General features: G+C 39.4%; 1 protein-coding gene across 6 annotated transcripts in view; it reads left to right on the top strand.

Moving 5' to 3' along the window:
- The window catches only part of LYST (lysosomal trafficking regulator), a 185,730-nt gene that overhangs the window by 49,644 nt on the left and 123,672 nt on the right, over positions 1-12,414 (top strand). For 5 of the 6 annotated variants that reach the window (XM_032430448.1, XM_032430445.1, XM_032430444.1 and 2 more), the window contains 3 exons: positions 4,628-4,718; positions 6,847-8,926; positions 10,376-11,405. In XM_032430448.1, coding sequence (XP_032286339.1) covers positions 4,628-4,718; positions 6,847-8,926; positions 10,376-11,405 — 3,201 coding nt within the window. The remainder of the gene's footprint in view (positions 1-4,627; positions 4,719-6,846; positions 8,927-10,375; positions 11,406-12,414) is intronic. The other variant, XM_032430449.1, reaches the window with a different exon arrangement.

Raw genomic sequence — 12,414 nt, 5'->3', positions numbered from 1 at the left:
AAAAACACACAGTAGTAAAGTGGATCATGAAGGTAATGACAGCTAAAATATGAGAAAGATGGAGAAATAAAAATACCATTCTTCAAGTGATACATACAGAAAAATCCAAAAGATCGTTGTTTCCTTTAGCCACAGCTATATAGCTAGAAAATAAAAGAAAAAAGATTCTGTTTACAGTACTAATGAAGAAATGTTCTTATATATATGTGTGTGTGTCTACACATGTACATTAGAAATAATTATAAAATTCTGATAGAAGAAATAAAGGACTTAACACACATATTTCTGCTTACATCTGGAACATTAAATTTAATTAGCATGTCAAAATGCTGATTTAGAGTAATATCATTAATACCAATTAAAGTAACTTCAGTCGTCTTCCATCACATTCTGAATCCAGTCCAAGCACTAAGCTTAGCCTGTCGTCCTGAGGTCCTTGAACCCCACTGGTCTGGTTCCCCCCTGCCTTTGCAGCTTCCTGGACATCCGTCTGCCTTGCATCTCAGCCCTTCCCCTGACTCATTTGCCCTTCCTCTCCCATCCTGTCACCATTACTTGAACTGTGAAAGGAAGTGCCTGACACCTGGTAGGTACCTAAAATATGTTTCTTAAATCGTGCTAAAAAATTACCACCTGAGTGAGAGTGATTTTACTGTTTATTATTGCTGGGGAATTTAAAAAGGCATGTTGCTGTCCTTTTCCCTGCAGAAGGAGAAACATAAAAATGTAAGTATTAAGCAAAGAGTGGTGTGATTTCTATAGATTGGACAGTCTAGGAATAGCCAGGAATCTGTGTAGGTGTATATTGCCAAATATGGCATATTGAGAACTTTCTCCTTGTTGACATGAGGTAGCACCCCATTCCTCTGGACACTGTGACTAATTAGGACCTTGGGAGAGAAAAAACAGAGCTTGGGGTGAAATAGAGGACTGCAAGTTCTAGTTTACCAGGATGCCCACAAATAAGAGAAAAAGATTTTCTGACTTGCAAAGGGATAGAATGATTCCTGTGGTTTCTTTGGAATTTGAAAGGATAAGTAAATCTGGAAACATGCAATACCTAAAAAAGTAATGGATCCAGAGGAATATCAAGAGCTTCCCCAATGATGAATTGTTTAGAAATTAATTGTGATTTAATGAAGTCAAGAGTTGTTCACTCGCTGTTATATTGGGCCACGGGGAGACAAGTGGTGTCCTCCTCAGGACTGCAATTCCAGCAGGAGTGGCAAAAACCAAAATGCTTCAGTTTCATTCTTTTGAAAGGCCCATGGTTTCCAAGAACAAATCCACTTGGTGAAATGGGGGCACAGGCATGAAGTCCTGAGGGGTGGGGGGAAACAGTAAACTTGGGTTGGTGTGAGAGAAAAAGCTTCACAAAAGAGGTTTTGCCAGCTGAGCCTTGAAGGTAGTGAGGGCCCCCCTAGCTAAGTGGAAGGAGTGAGAAAGGTTGCAGACCATGCGTCATGCAGAGGCTGGGAGGCAGGAATGCCTATTCGCGTAGCAATGACGATTTGCCAGTGTACTGTTGTGGAGCAAGGGCTGGGGCACTTCACATACTCTTAAGGTTTCCACAAGCTCTGTTGGAATGTTATTAGTTCATCTGACAAAGATATAGACTCAGATCAGGAGGACTCTACATGAATGGTGTGCCCAAAATTGGTTTACATTTTTTAAAAGACCATATACATTTTGCTGGCATCTTTAAAAATGTCGAGGTACATACTGAGTATGAGCTGTACGTGGAAATGTTATCCAGGCATCTTTAGTCTTCCTAATTTTGAGGTAAAAGCACATGGAAATAGGCCCCTTGGAAATAATTTTGACTATGCATCCAGAATTTAAAGTCATTCATGCCGATAACATTATCATCCAACTCTGTACTAGGCATTGGGTGTCAAGAAAGAGGGGTGATTGCTAAGGACTAGGGCCTGGGCCCAGGAGTCCATGCTCTGAGAGAGGACTGGGAAGAACATTTGGAAAAGTTTTCCATCCTAATAGACATTAATCCAAACTCCTTCACATGGCCCACAGGCCACATTAGATCTGGCACTCACCACGTCACCAACCTCTGCCCTCAAGCCTCATCTCCTGGCACTCCCCCCATTCTATTCCAGCCACACTGGCCGGCTTGCTGTTCTGTGAAATAGCCAAGCCCATTCCCGACCCTTTGTGTACTTCCTAGGAGCCCTTTTCCTCCAAACCTTTGCATGGATTCCTTCTTCTCTTTGAGTATCTGCTCAAGTGGCCCATCCTGAACAGCCTATCTAAATGTCCTCCTTTTAGTCACTCTATAATCCCTGTCCTGTTTAATTTTCTTCATAGCACAGCATTCTGTATGAAATTGTCTTATTTGTACCCATTATTTTCCATCTCCCCTGCTAGAGTGTCAGCTTTGTGAGAAGGCGAATTTTGTCTTCCTTGTTCACCACTCCATCCGAAGTGTCTGGCACATGGTAGGGGCTCAATAAATATTTGCTGAATCATGGAGGACAACTGGCATTCAGACATGAACAGTTCAGCAAGTTGTTTGCTGTACCAGAAGTCAATCAGGAACGTGATCTCTAACTTGCTGAGGGGGGATTAGAGAAGTCTCTCCACGGAGGAACTAAGACTTGCCTGAAGAATGAGTTGGCCTTTGGCAGATGGGAAGATGATGGTGGAGAATTGCAAGAGCAATGTGTGTGAGGAAGACATACTGGGGAGTACAGACCTGACCCGTGGTGTTCAGGAAACCCTTCAGAGCTGGACATGTGGGGATGGGTCAGGGTTGGTGGTGGGAGTTGAAACTGGACAAGTCAGTAGGAATCACGTCATGAAGGGTCTTCTAAGCATGAAAAGAAGCTCAGATTTTACTTTTGAAGTATTTTCAGCCTTTTCATAACCAGGGCACTAGAAGGAATAGTCTGAGTGCTGTGTCCCTGCTTTCTCATTCCCTTTCAGCTCTTCAGCCTACTGCAATCTGACTTATCACTACCTTAATACTGAGTTTGTTAAGGTTGCCAGTGACCCTCTACTTGACAGATGCTTTACGGCCATTATCTTAGACAACTAAAGAACAACAGCTCTTGACCTGGTTGGCTTTCTTCTTTCCCAACTGCTCTCTTCCCTTGATTTCTCTTGTTCTACATCTCTTTGGGGGAGCTACTTCTCGGCCTCCTTGGCAGGCTTCTCACCAGCACTACCATTCTTCATTCTTGAAGTATTGCTCTCCAGAGCTCCATTCCCATCTGTCCTCTCTTGTCATTCTGCATTCTCTCCTTAGGAAATCTGTGTCCTTGACTTCTGCCCCAGTGACTCCCAAGTCTTTTTATGTACTTCATATCTTTTTCTTAAGCTCCAAATCTATATATCCAACTATTGACTAAAAAGCTCTCTCCATCTGAATATCCCACAGACACCTCAGACTTAATATGTCTAAACAATAGATCCATCATCTCTATCCCAACCTAGTACCACTCCTAAATTTCCTATCTTGGTGAGGACATTATTAGTCACCTTGTTGCCTAAACCAGAATTCTTTGAGTTCTTGCGGATCTTTTTTTTCCCCCTTACACTCCATAGATAATCAACTGCAAGTCATTTCAGTTCTTCCTTGCAGTTTCTCAAAAATGTTTCCTTTTCAATTTTACTGTAGAGCACTTCCGTTTATCATTCTCTGTCATCTGGGTTATTGTTTCCCTGCCTCTAACACTGATCAATCCCTTTCCCTTCCCACCCCAATTCTGTCCTCTATATAGTGGCTAGAGTGGTCTTTCTAACAAGCAAATCTGATTATATTACTCTGACTTCTTCTGCACTGACTGAAGTGAGGAACTTAAACTTGATTTGTCACTAATTCCCTGACCACCCATGTCCCCAGTGTCCCAGTCTAGCTCTCTAGCTCCAGTCCCACTTCCACACTTCTAACTGTAATGATCGCTCCTTTATCTGAACTCCTAAACTGATTATCTGTACCACACCCAGGTACTGACTTATACTACATGCCTTCTATTGTTCTTTAACTGTTTGTGTGTATGTATTTTATGGACCAAATGAGGGGACCTTCTCCAGGACCATATCCTCCAGAAAGGGTAAGACAGTAAGTGCTGTGGACGTAGTGTGCAGTCAATACATATTTATTAGATTATCTTCACTAATAAGTCTTTCTCTCTTTATATATATATATATATATATATCATTTATTAATAATGTCAATTTCTCTTTTTAAAATTGTGTTCTCTGAGTTTTACATTTAACTGCATGAAGATTTTGTTTTTCTAGTAACTTCATGTTATTGGTTTGCTAATTAATAGGGCTTAACTTTTCATTTTCACCTAGCAAATTTGTTTTTTCAGCGATGAGAAATTCTTGCCATGTGCATGGTGGTAATAACAGCTATTTTGGGAAAAATCAGCAAGAATGTGCTAAATACCGTCAAATACTCTTACATTCTTCTGTCCTTGGAAAGGTTTATAAATTGAGAAGTACCACAACTTTAATTGGATTTAAGATAGGTTAATTTGACTCTTAGCTTTTCAAATGCAACCTTTCAAGAAAAGGGATTTTTTGGTTCAATTTAAGACAAGGTACTAGGAATTATGTGTCTCATGACCTCAGAACATGAAGGATTGCTTTGTTTCTAATACAGGCATTGACATGTAGAGAAGAACTCCTTACTCTGCTTCTATCACTCCTTCCACTGGTATGGAAGATACCCGTTCAAGAAGAAAAGGCAGCAGGTATGTTTCTTTTATCACATCACTTGTGTTATCAAAATTCCACTGGGGAAAGAAGTACCATGGAAAAGTTCCTTCTACCTTAATAGTTGATACAGTTCAAATTCAGAACAGTATATATTAGCATGATACTTGACAGGAGAAGTTCTTTAGGCAGATGCATTTTTATTTCTGCTAATAATACAAAAACCATGGTGCTTCTTAGGGGATTATTCAAATATAACAATGATCAGAAAATATATGAAGAAGCAGAACACTTAGCAGAAGGAGTCAATCTAGGTGCGCAACCCCATCAGAGAAATGGATAGTGGAAAGTTTGAAGAAAGAAATGAAAGCTCCTCGCTTATTTTATTTTATTTTATTTTTATTTGAGAGAGAGAGAGGCAAAGGGAGAGGGAGTAGCAGGCTCCCTGCTCAGCATGTGGGTCTTAATCCCAGGACCCTGGGATCATGACCTGAGCCAAAGGCAGACAATCTGCTGAGCCACCCAGGTGCCCTTCCTTCACTTATTTTAAAGACTGCTTTTTGGGGCACCTGGGTGGCTCAGTCGGTTAAGCGGCTGCCTTCGGCCCAGGTCATGATTCCAGGGTTCTGGGATCGAGCCCCACGTTGGGCTCCCTGCTGAGTGGGGAGCCTACTTCTCTCTCTCCCTCTACCTGCTGCTCCCCCTGCTTGTGCTCTCTCTCTCTCTCGCTCTAAAAAAAAAAAAAAAAAAGACTGCTTTTTATTACCAGTACTCTACTGATGACTTTTGCAATTTAGTTTAGTTTTTTTTTTATGTTCTTTGAAGGGATTAATTTGAAGTAATATTTTGTTTCAAGGCTGGATAGAATTATTACACTTAAGATCAACACAGTTTTAGTATCTCATTTTGAAAAAAAATTTTAAATTACACACACACACACATATATCTATATCATATTAGGTATATGAAACTTAGTTTGAATGTTTCAGTGGAGGAATTAACAGTTTAACAGTTTTCCCCTTGACCATTTCTGGGATATGTGAATTGTGAGATGTTTCACGATATCTCAGGTTAACATAAATCCTTCTCTCTGGTAGTTCAACACCATATATGCATTTTTAACACATTTCTGATAAGGAGCTCTCTTTTTAGGGGATTATGTAAATATTGTTGTAATATTGTTATCCTGCTTATTTGTTGATTCACTAACTCTGCTCTCATTTTCTTCCGAATTTGTAGAATTCACAAATTGTTTCTCACTTAAGATATCCGATTAGCGTTCTTTTAGGAAAGTTATCTTCATTGCCTGCATCTTTTGTGTAGGTAGAATTTGTCAGACTCTTTAATTTCTCCCTTTCCTCTCTTAATTAAGGCACAGATCTTTTATTTATAGATTATTTATTCATTCTAAATTGCAACTATATTTTTCACATAGATCTTACTATGTAGTATTGCAAAGGGAAAGACTGATTTTGCTAACTTTTTAATTAGTAAGGAGGATTTATTCATTTCCCCAAGAAATAGATACTGCATGTGGTCCATGTTCCAGGTCCTAGGTTCTAGGCACTGAGGATGCAACAGGGATGCCTGTGCCTAGTTCAGTGTGTGGCACATTCAGTAAATATTTTGAATGAAAAACTCTATTTTAACCTCAATCTTGGAGAACAGTTGGTATCTATTATATGATTTTAAAATAATTTTGGAACATCTTAAAGTTCTTAAGTTATATCAGGGCTATAAAATAAATGCTATTTTTGAGACTATAATATACTCCTTTTCTTAATTAATGGTCCTATTAGAGGAGATTTGTAAAATGGTGTGAACAGTAGTGCTAAATCCCAGATAATCTAGAGTCTCTTATGTTGATGTCAGAATGCAATGTATGGTTTTAAATCAGATTTATATCCCTAATTTTGTTCTCCTTTGTTGTTTTCAAAATCAATTTGTATCCTTTGAACTGGTGCTACCTGGTACAGAGCATGAGAAGAGTAAGTGTAGGGGGAAGTGATCCAGAGACATAACAAATAGCTAAAGGAAATCAGCCCAGGATAAATAAACTGAGGGAAAGCTCCTAAAGTGGAAGATAAATAAGAGAGTAATCACCTCTACCAATTGAGTTTGAAAACATATTAAGGTGTTCTAAATTTTCTTTCTTTATCTTATCAGATTTTAATCTATCATTCTCAGCTGATATAATCCTGACCAAAGAAAAGAACTCAAGTTCACAAAGATCTACTCAGGAAAAATTATATTTAGAAGGAAGTGCCCTATCTGGTCAGGTTTCTGCAAAAGTAAACATTTTTCGGAAAAGCAGACGGCAGCATAAAACTACCCACCGCTATTCGATAAGAGATGCAAGAAAGACACGGCTCTCCACCTCAGACTCAGAAGCCAATTCAGACGACAAGAGCATAGCGATGAATAAGCATCGAAGGCCCCGTCTGCTACAGCATTTTGTAACACAGTCTCCTAAAGACGACCACCTTACAGCTAAACTTGACCACTTATCAACCAAAGAACAGACTCCTCCTGACACAATGGCTTTGGAAAATTCCAAGGAGATTATTCCAAGACAGGAGTCAAACAGTGACATTTTGAGTGAGCCAGCTGCCTTGTCTATTATCAGTCACATGAATAATTCTCCTTTTGACTTATGTCATGTTTTGTTATCTTTATTAGAGAAAGTTTGTAAGTTTGACATGACCTTGAATCATAATTCTGCTCTGGCAGCCACTGTAGTGCCCACACTGACTGAATTTCTAACAGGCTTTGGGGACTGCTGTAATCTAAGCGACAACTTGGAGAGTCAGATGCTTTCTACAGGTTGGACTGAAGAACCGGTGGCTTTGGTTCAACGGATGCTTTTTCGAACAGTGTTGCATCTTATGTCAGTAGATATTAGTACTGCAGAGATGATGCCAGAAAATCTTAGGAAAAATTTAACGGAATTGCTGAGAGCAGCTTTAAAAATTAGAACTTGCCTAGAAAAGCAGCCTGACCCCTTCGCACCAAGACAGAAGAGAACACTACAGGAGGTTCGAGAAGGTTTTGTGTTTTCAAAGTATCGTCATAGAGCCCTTCTTTTGCCGGAGCTTCTAGAAGGGGTTCTGCAGATCCTGATCTGTTGTCTTCAAAGTGCAGCTTCCAATCCCTTTTTCTTCAGTCAAGCCATGGATTTGGTTCAAGAATTCATTCAGCACCACGGATTCAACTTATTTGAAACAGCCGTTCTTCAAATGGAATGGCTGGTTTTAAGAGAGGGAGTTCCCACTGAGGCCTCAGAACATCTGAAAGCCCTCATAAATAGTGTGATGAAAATCATGAGCACTGTCAAAAAAGTGAAATCAGAGCAACTTCATCATTCAATGTGTACAAGGAAAAGGCACCGACGATGTGAATATTCTCACTTTATGCACCACCACAGAGACCTCTCAGGTCTCCTGGTTTCGGCTTTTAAAAACCAGGTTTCCAAAAACCCATTTGAAGAGACTGCAGATGGAGACGTTCATTATCCTGAGCGGTGCTGTTGTATTGCGGTGTGCGCTCATCAGTGCTTACGCTTACTCCAGCAGGCTTCCTTGAGCAGCACCTGTGTCCAGATTCTGTCGGGCATCCAGAACGTCGGAATATGCTGTTGCATGGATCCCAAATCCATAATCATCCCTTTGCTCCATGCTTTTCAGCTGCCTGCGCTGAAGCATTTTCAGCAGCATATATTGAATATCCTTAACAAGCTTATTTTGGATCAGTTAGGAGGAGCTGAGACACCGCAAAAAATTAAACAAGCAACTTGCAATATTTGTACCATTGACCCTGATCAACTGGCCAAATTAGAAGAGACACTGCAGGGAAACTCATGTGATGCTGCACCTTCCCCAAGTCTGTCCAGCCCTTCCTACAAATTTCAAGGGATCTTGCCCAGCAGTGGATCTGAAGACTTGCTGTGGAAATGGGATGCCTTAGAGGCTTATCAGAAGTTTGTTTTTGAAGAAGACAGGTTACGTAGTGTACAGGTTGCAAATCACATCTGCAGTCTAATCCAGAAAGGCAATGTAGTTGTCCAGTGGAAACTGTATAATTCCGTATTTAATCCTGTGCTCCAGCGAGGCGTTCAATTAGCACATCATTGTCAACACCTTAGCATCACGTCAGCTCCGACTCATGTATGTAGCCATCATGACCAGTGTTTGCCTCAGGAAGTGCTTCAGATTTATTTAAAAACTCTGCCTACTCTGCTTAAATCAAGGTTTGTATGTGTGCACGTGTGCAGATACCTTTTCCTTGCTGTATGCTTTTGACTGTCTTTCCCCATTATTCTTTCCTAGGATTTAATTTTAGTTTAACAACAAAAAGTGTTCCCATCCCATGTCAGAGTTTGCTTTACCTTCATTTATTGATTGTTCGATCTATTTATCTATTTATTTATTTCAGTTTCCTGGAGTGAGTATAGAGAAGAGCATAGAGCTATTGATTTTAATTTCTCAGTGGAAAAAAAGTTTTAACTATACCTCTGAGGGGAAAGATGGACACAACACAGATATCCAATAGCAGGGGCAAGGTTAAATTAATTAATTTATATTTACTTGACAGAATATTATTAGCCATTAAAAATGATGTATACGAAGATCATGCTGTGACATGAGAAAGTACTTATAATATTTTATCAATAAAACATACAAAATTAAAAATATCACCCACTTATTTACAACTCTGTAAAATACACACATACCTAAAATGATAATTATTTGTCAAGGCAGTAGATTTAAGGGGATCATGATTTCTTAAATACCACATTTACATGTATTATATACACAATGTATATAAAAATAGAAAATACAGATAAGTAAAAAGAAGAAAATTAAAATTACTTAGAATTCTACCAATGAGTTTTTCAGATTTTGTAATTGTCAAGTCTGGTACTTAAAAATTAATTACATAAAAAAAGCTTGCTTTTGGTAGTCTGGTCTTTCAAATTAATGTGTATACCATTTCAAAAACATAATAAAATATAACCTATTATCATTATCTTTGCAATTTTTTTTTTGATTTCTGACATTCTCACATTGTCTAAATAGAACTGACTTTGATTTGCAAGTTTTGCAACTCTTTGGCGTATTTGTGGACAACCTGGATCTTTGCTGAGCTGACTTATATTAGTTACTACTCTGATTCCAGTGATCCAGACCCATGAGACTCACCAGAGACAGCTGAAAATCTTCAGACCTGTAGTTTGGTTCCTTCCCTTTATGAGGTGCAGATGTAAAACAAATAAAAAGTCCTGAATAAACCATCAGGCAAACAAACAAATGGACACACACATGCCTGCCTGTTTTCAGAGTTTGTCCATCTCAAGTGTGGAGGTGGTTGTGGCATTTAGAATTTATACAGAACCTGCCGTTTGGGGAAAAGTGTTCTTTCCCGAATTGCTTCATTTAGCTTGGGATGCATGTAATCCATTCCTTCTAAATGATGCTAGAGTCATATGTGCAGTGTTTGAAGAGGGATGTATGTGAAAGTAATTAGAAAGTAATTTGAGATCCTGCTCTAATGAAGAACACCAGCCAGATAATTGACGAATTAGATTAGTGTTTAGTATATACCACATGCAGCAATGACATATTTAAATAGTATATGTACCTATCTATAAATGATGTTTCTATATGTAAAATCTTGTGTATTTTTTTTTCTCTCACAGGGTAATAAGAGATTTGTTTTTAAGTTGTAATGGAGTAAATCAAATAATTGAATTAAATTATTTAGATGGTATTCGAAGTCATTCCCTAAAAACATTTGAAACTCTGATAATCAGCCTAGGGGAACAACAAAAAGATTCTTCAATTCCAGGTATTGATGGGATAGACGTCGAACAGAAGGAATTGTCATCTTTAAATGTAGGTACTTCTTTTCGTAACCAGCAAGCTTACTCAGATTCTCCTCAGAGTCTTAGCAAATTTTATGCCAGTCTCAAAGAAGCCTATCCGAAGAAACGGAAGTCTGTTAACCAGGATGTTCATATCAACATGATAAACCTGTTCCTCTGTGTGGCATTCTTATGTGTAAGTAAGGAAGCGGAATCTGATAGAGAGTCAGCCAATGATTCAGAAGATACTTCTGGCTATGACAGTACAGCGAGTGAACCTTTACGTCATATGCCGCCATGTTTATCTCCCGAGAGCCTGGTCTTGCCTTCTCCCAAACATATGCACCAAGCAGCAGATATTTGGTCCATGTGTCGTTGGATCTACATGTTGAGTCCTGTTTTCCAGAAACAGTTTTACAGGCTTGGTGGTTTCCAGGCTTGCCATAAATTAATATTTATGATCATAGAGAAACTGTTCAGAAGTCATGAAGAGGAGCAAGGGAAAAGGGAAGGAGGCCTAAATGTACATGAAAACCAAGATATAAGTAGAACTTCTCAATCTGAGATCACCATGAAGGAAGATTTATTATCTTTAACTGTAAAAAGAAGCCCCACACCATCAGAGCTGGGTAGTCTAAACAAGAGTGCTGACAGTGTAAGTAAATTAGAGTCACAGCATATTTCTTCCATAAATGTGGGACATATTTCAGCTACTGAAGCTGCTCCTGAGGAAGCAAAGATATTTACGAGTCGAGAAAGTGAGACATCACTTCAGAGCATACGACTTTTGGAAGCCCTTCTGGCCATTTGTCTTCATAGCACCAGAGCTAGTCAGCAAAAGATGGAATTAGAGTTACCTAATCAGGTAATAACTTGTCCTTTGTTCAGCTTTATATATATGTATTTACTTATTTCAAAGTTCTAACATAAAACTATTGTCATTTTGTTTTTCCAAAGAGTCTAAGTTTTGAGAAGCTCTTGTATGCTTAGCACAGTACCAGGTACTGTGGAGGACAGAGGAGTACCTGACCCAGTTCTTGCCCTCAAGAAGCTTATAGTTTAGTTTGGAATGCAAAATCCACATGTGTCGAAGTTACCAATCCTAAAAGGCATTAGATACACATCATGTGTCAGATGAGTAATAATGGACCTTGTGTTTCAAAGTTCAGACTTTATAATCTCAGTGTGATGCTGTTTGGTGCCCTGCTCAGATCCCCTTTACCAAGCTGATACACCCGTCTGCCATTTGCTACCAGGACTCACATCTGAGTTATCTCCCAAGGATTGCCATTAGCTCATGGGAGACGCCCCTTCTATAGATGCCTGGGAAGGATGCTTATAGCCAGTGATGGATGGATATAGCTCTGTGGAGTGGGGACAGTCTTTGTGGTACAGTTCAGGCTCCAAAGCTTCCCATGGAATTAGGCAGGAGCCAAGCATTTATTCTGAAACCACATTTTTGCCTGGATTTCCGCCCCCCCCAATATATTCTGCTTCCCTCACGACCTTACAGATTTTTTCCTGAGAACATTTCTCAGCTGAAAAAGGAATCCTCAGTTTCAGGCCCTGCTTCTAAGAAAACTTCAAATATGTTAGACCCCCTGTTAATAACTCATCACTAACTGTTGGGTCAGCCAGCAGGCTCTCCCTACTGCTGTTCCTGTCTCCCTATTTCCTCCTATCTAAAAAATCTTGATGTCTCCACATTGCTCACAGTTAAAAATCCAAATTCCTTAGGATAGCATACAGAGCCCTTTAGTGTCTTGTGTTCACTTACTTGCCTAGCTTCATGTCCTGCCATTCTTCACCATGCTGCCCATCAACCATACTGAACTAGACGGCTGCTTCTCAAGATGCCACTCCTTGTTATTCTG

The sequence above is a fragment of the Phoca vitulina genome, unplaced genomic scaffold, assembly GCF_004348235.1.
Source record: "Phoca vitulina isolate PV1807 unplaced genomic scaffold, GSC_HSeal_1.0 scaffold43, whole genome shotgun sequence".
In the NCBI taxonomy this organism is placed as follows: Eukaryota; Metazoa; Chordata; class Mammalia; order Carnivora; family Phocidae; genus Phoca; species Phoca vitulina.
Note: the sequence above shows the minus strand (reverse complement) of the source record. Positions and strands in the feature narration are given on the sequence as shown.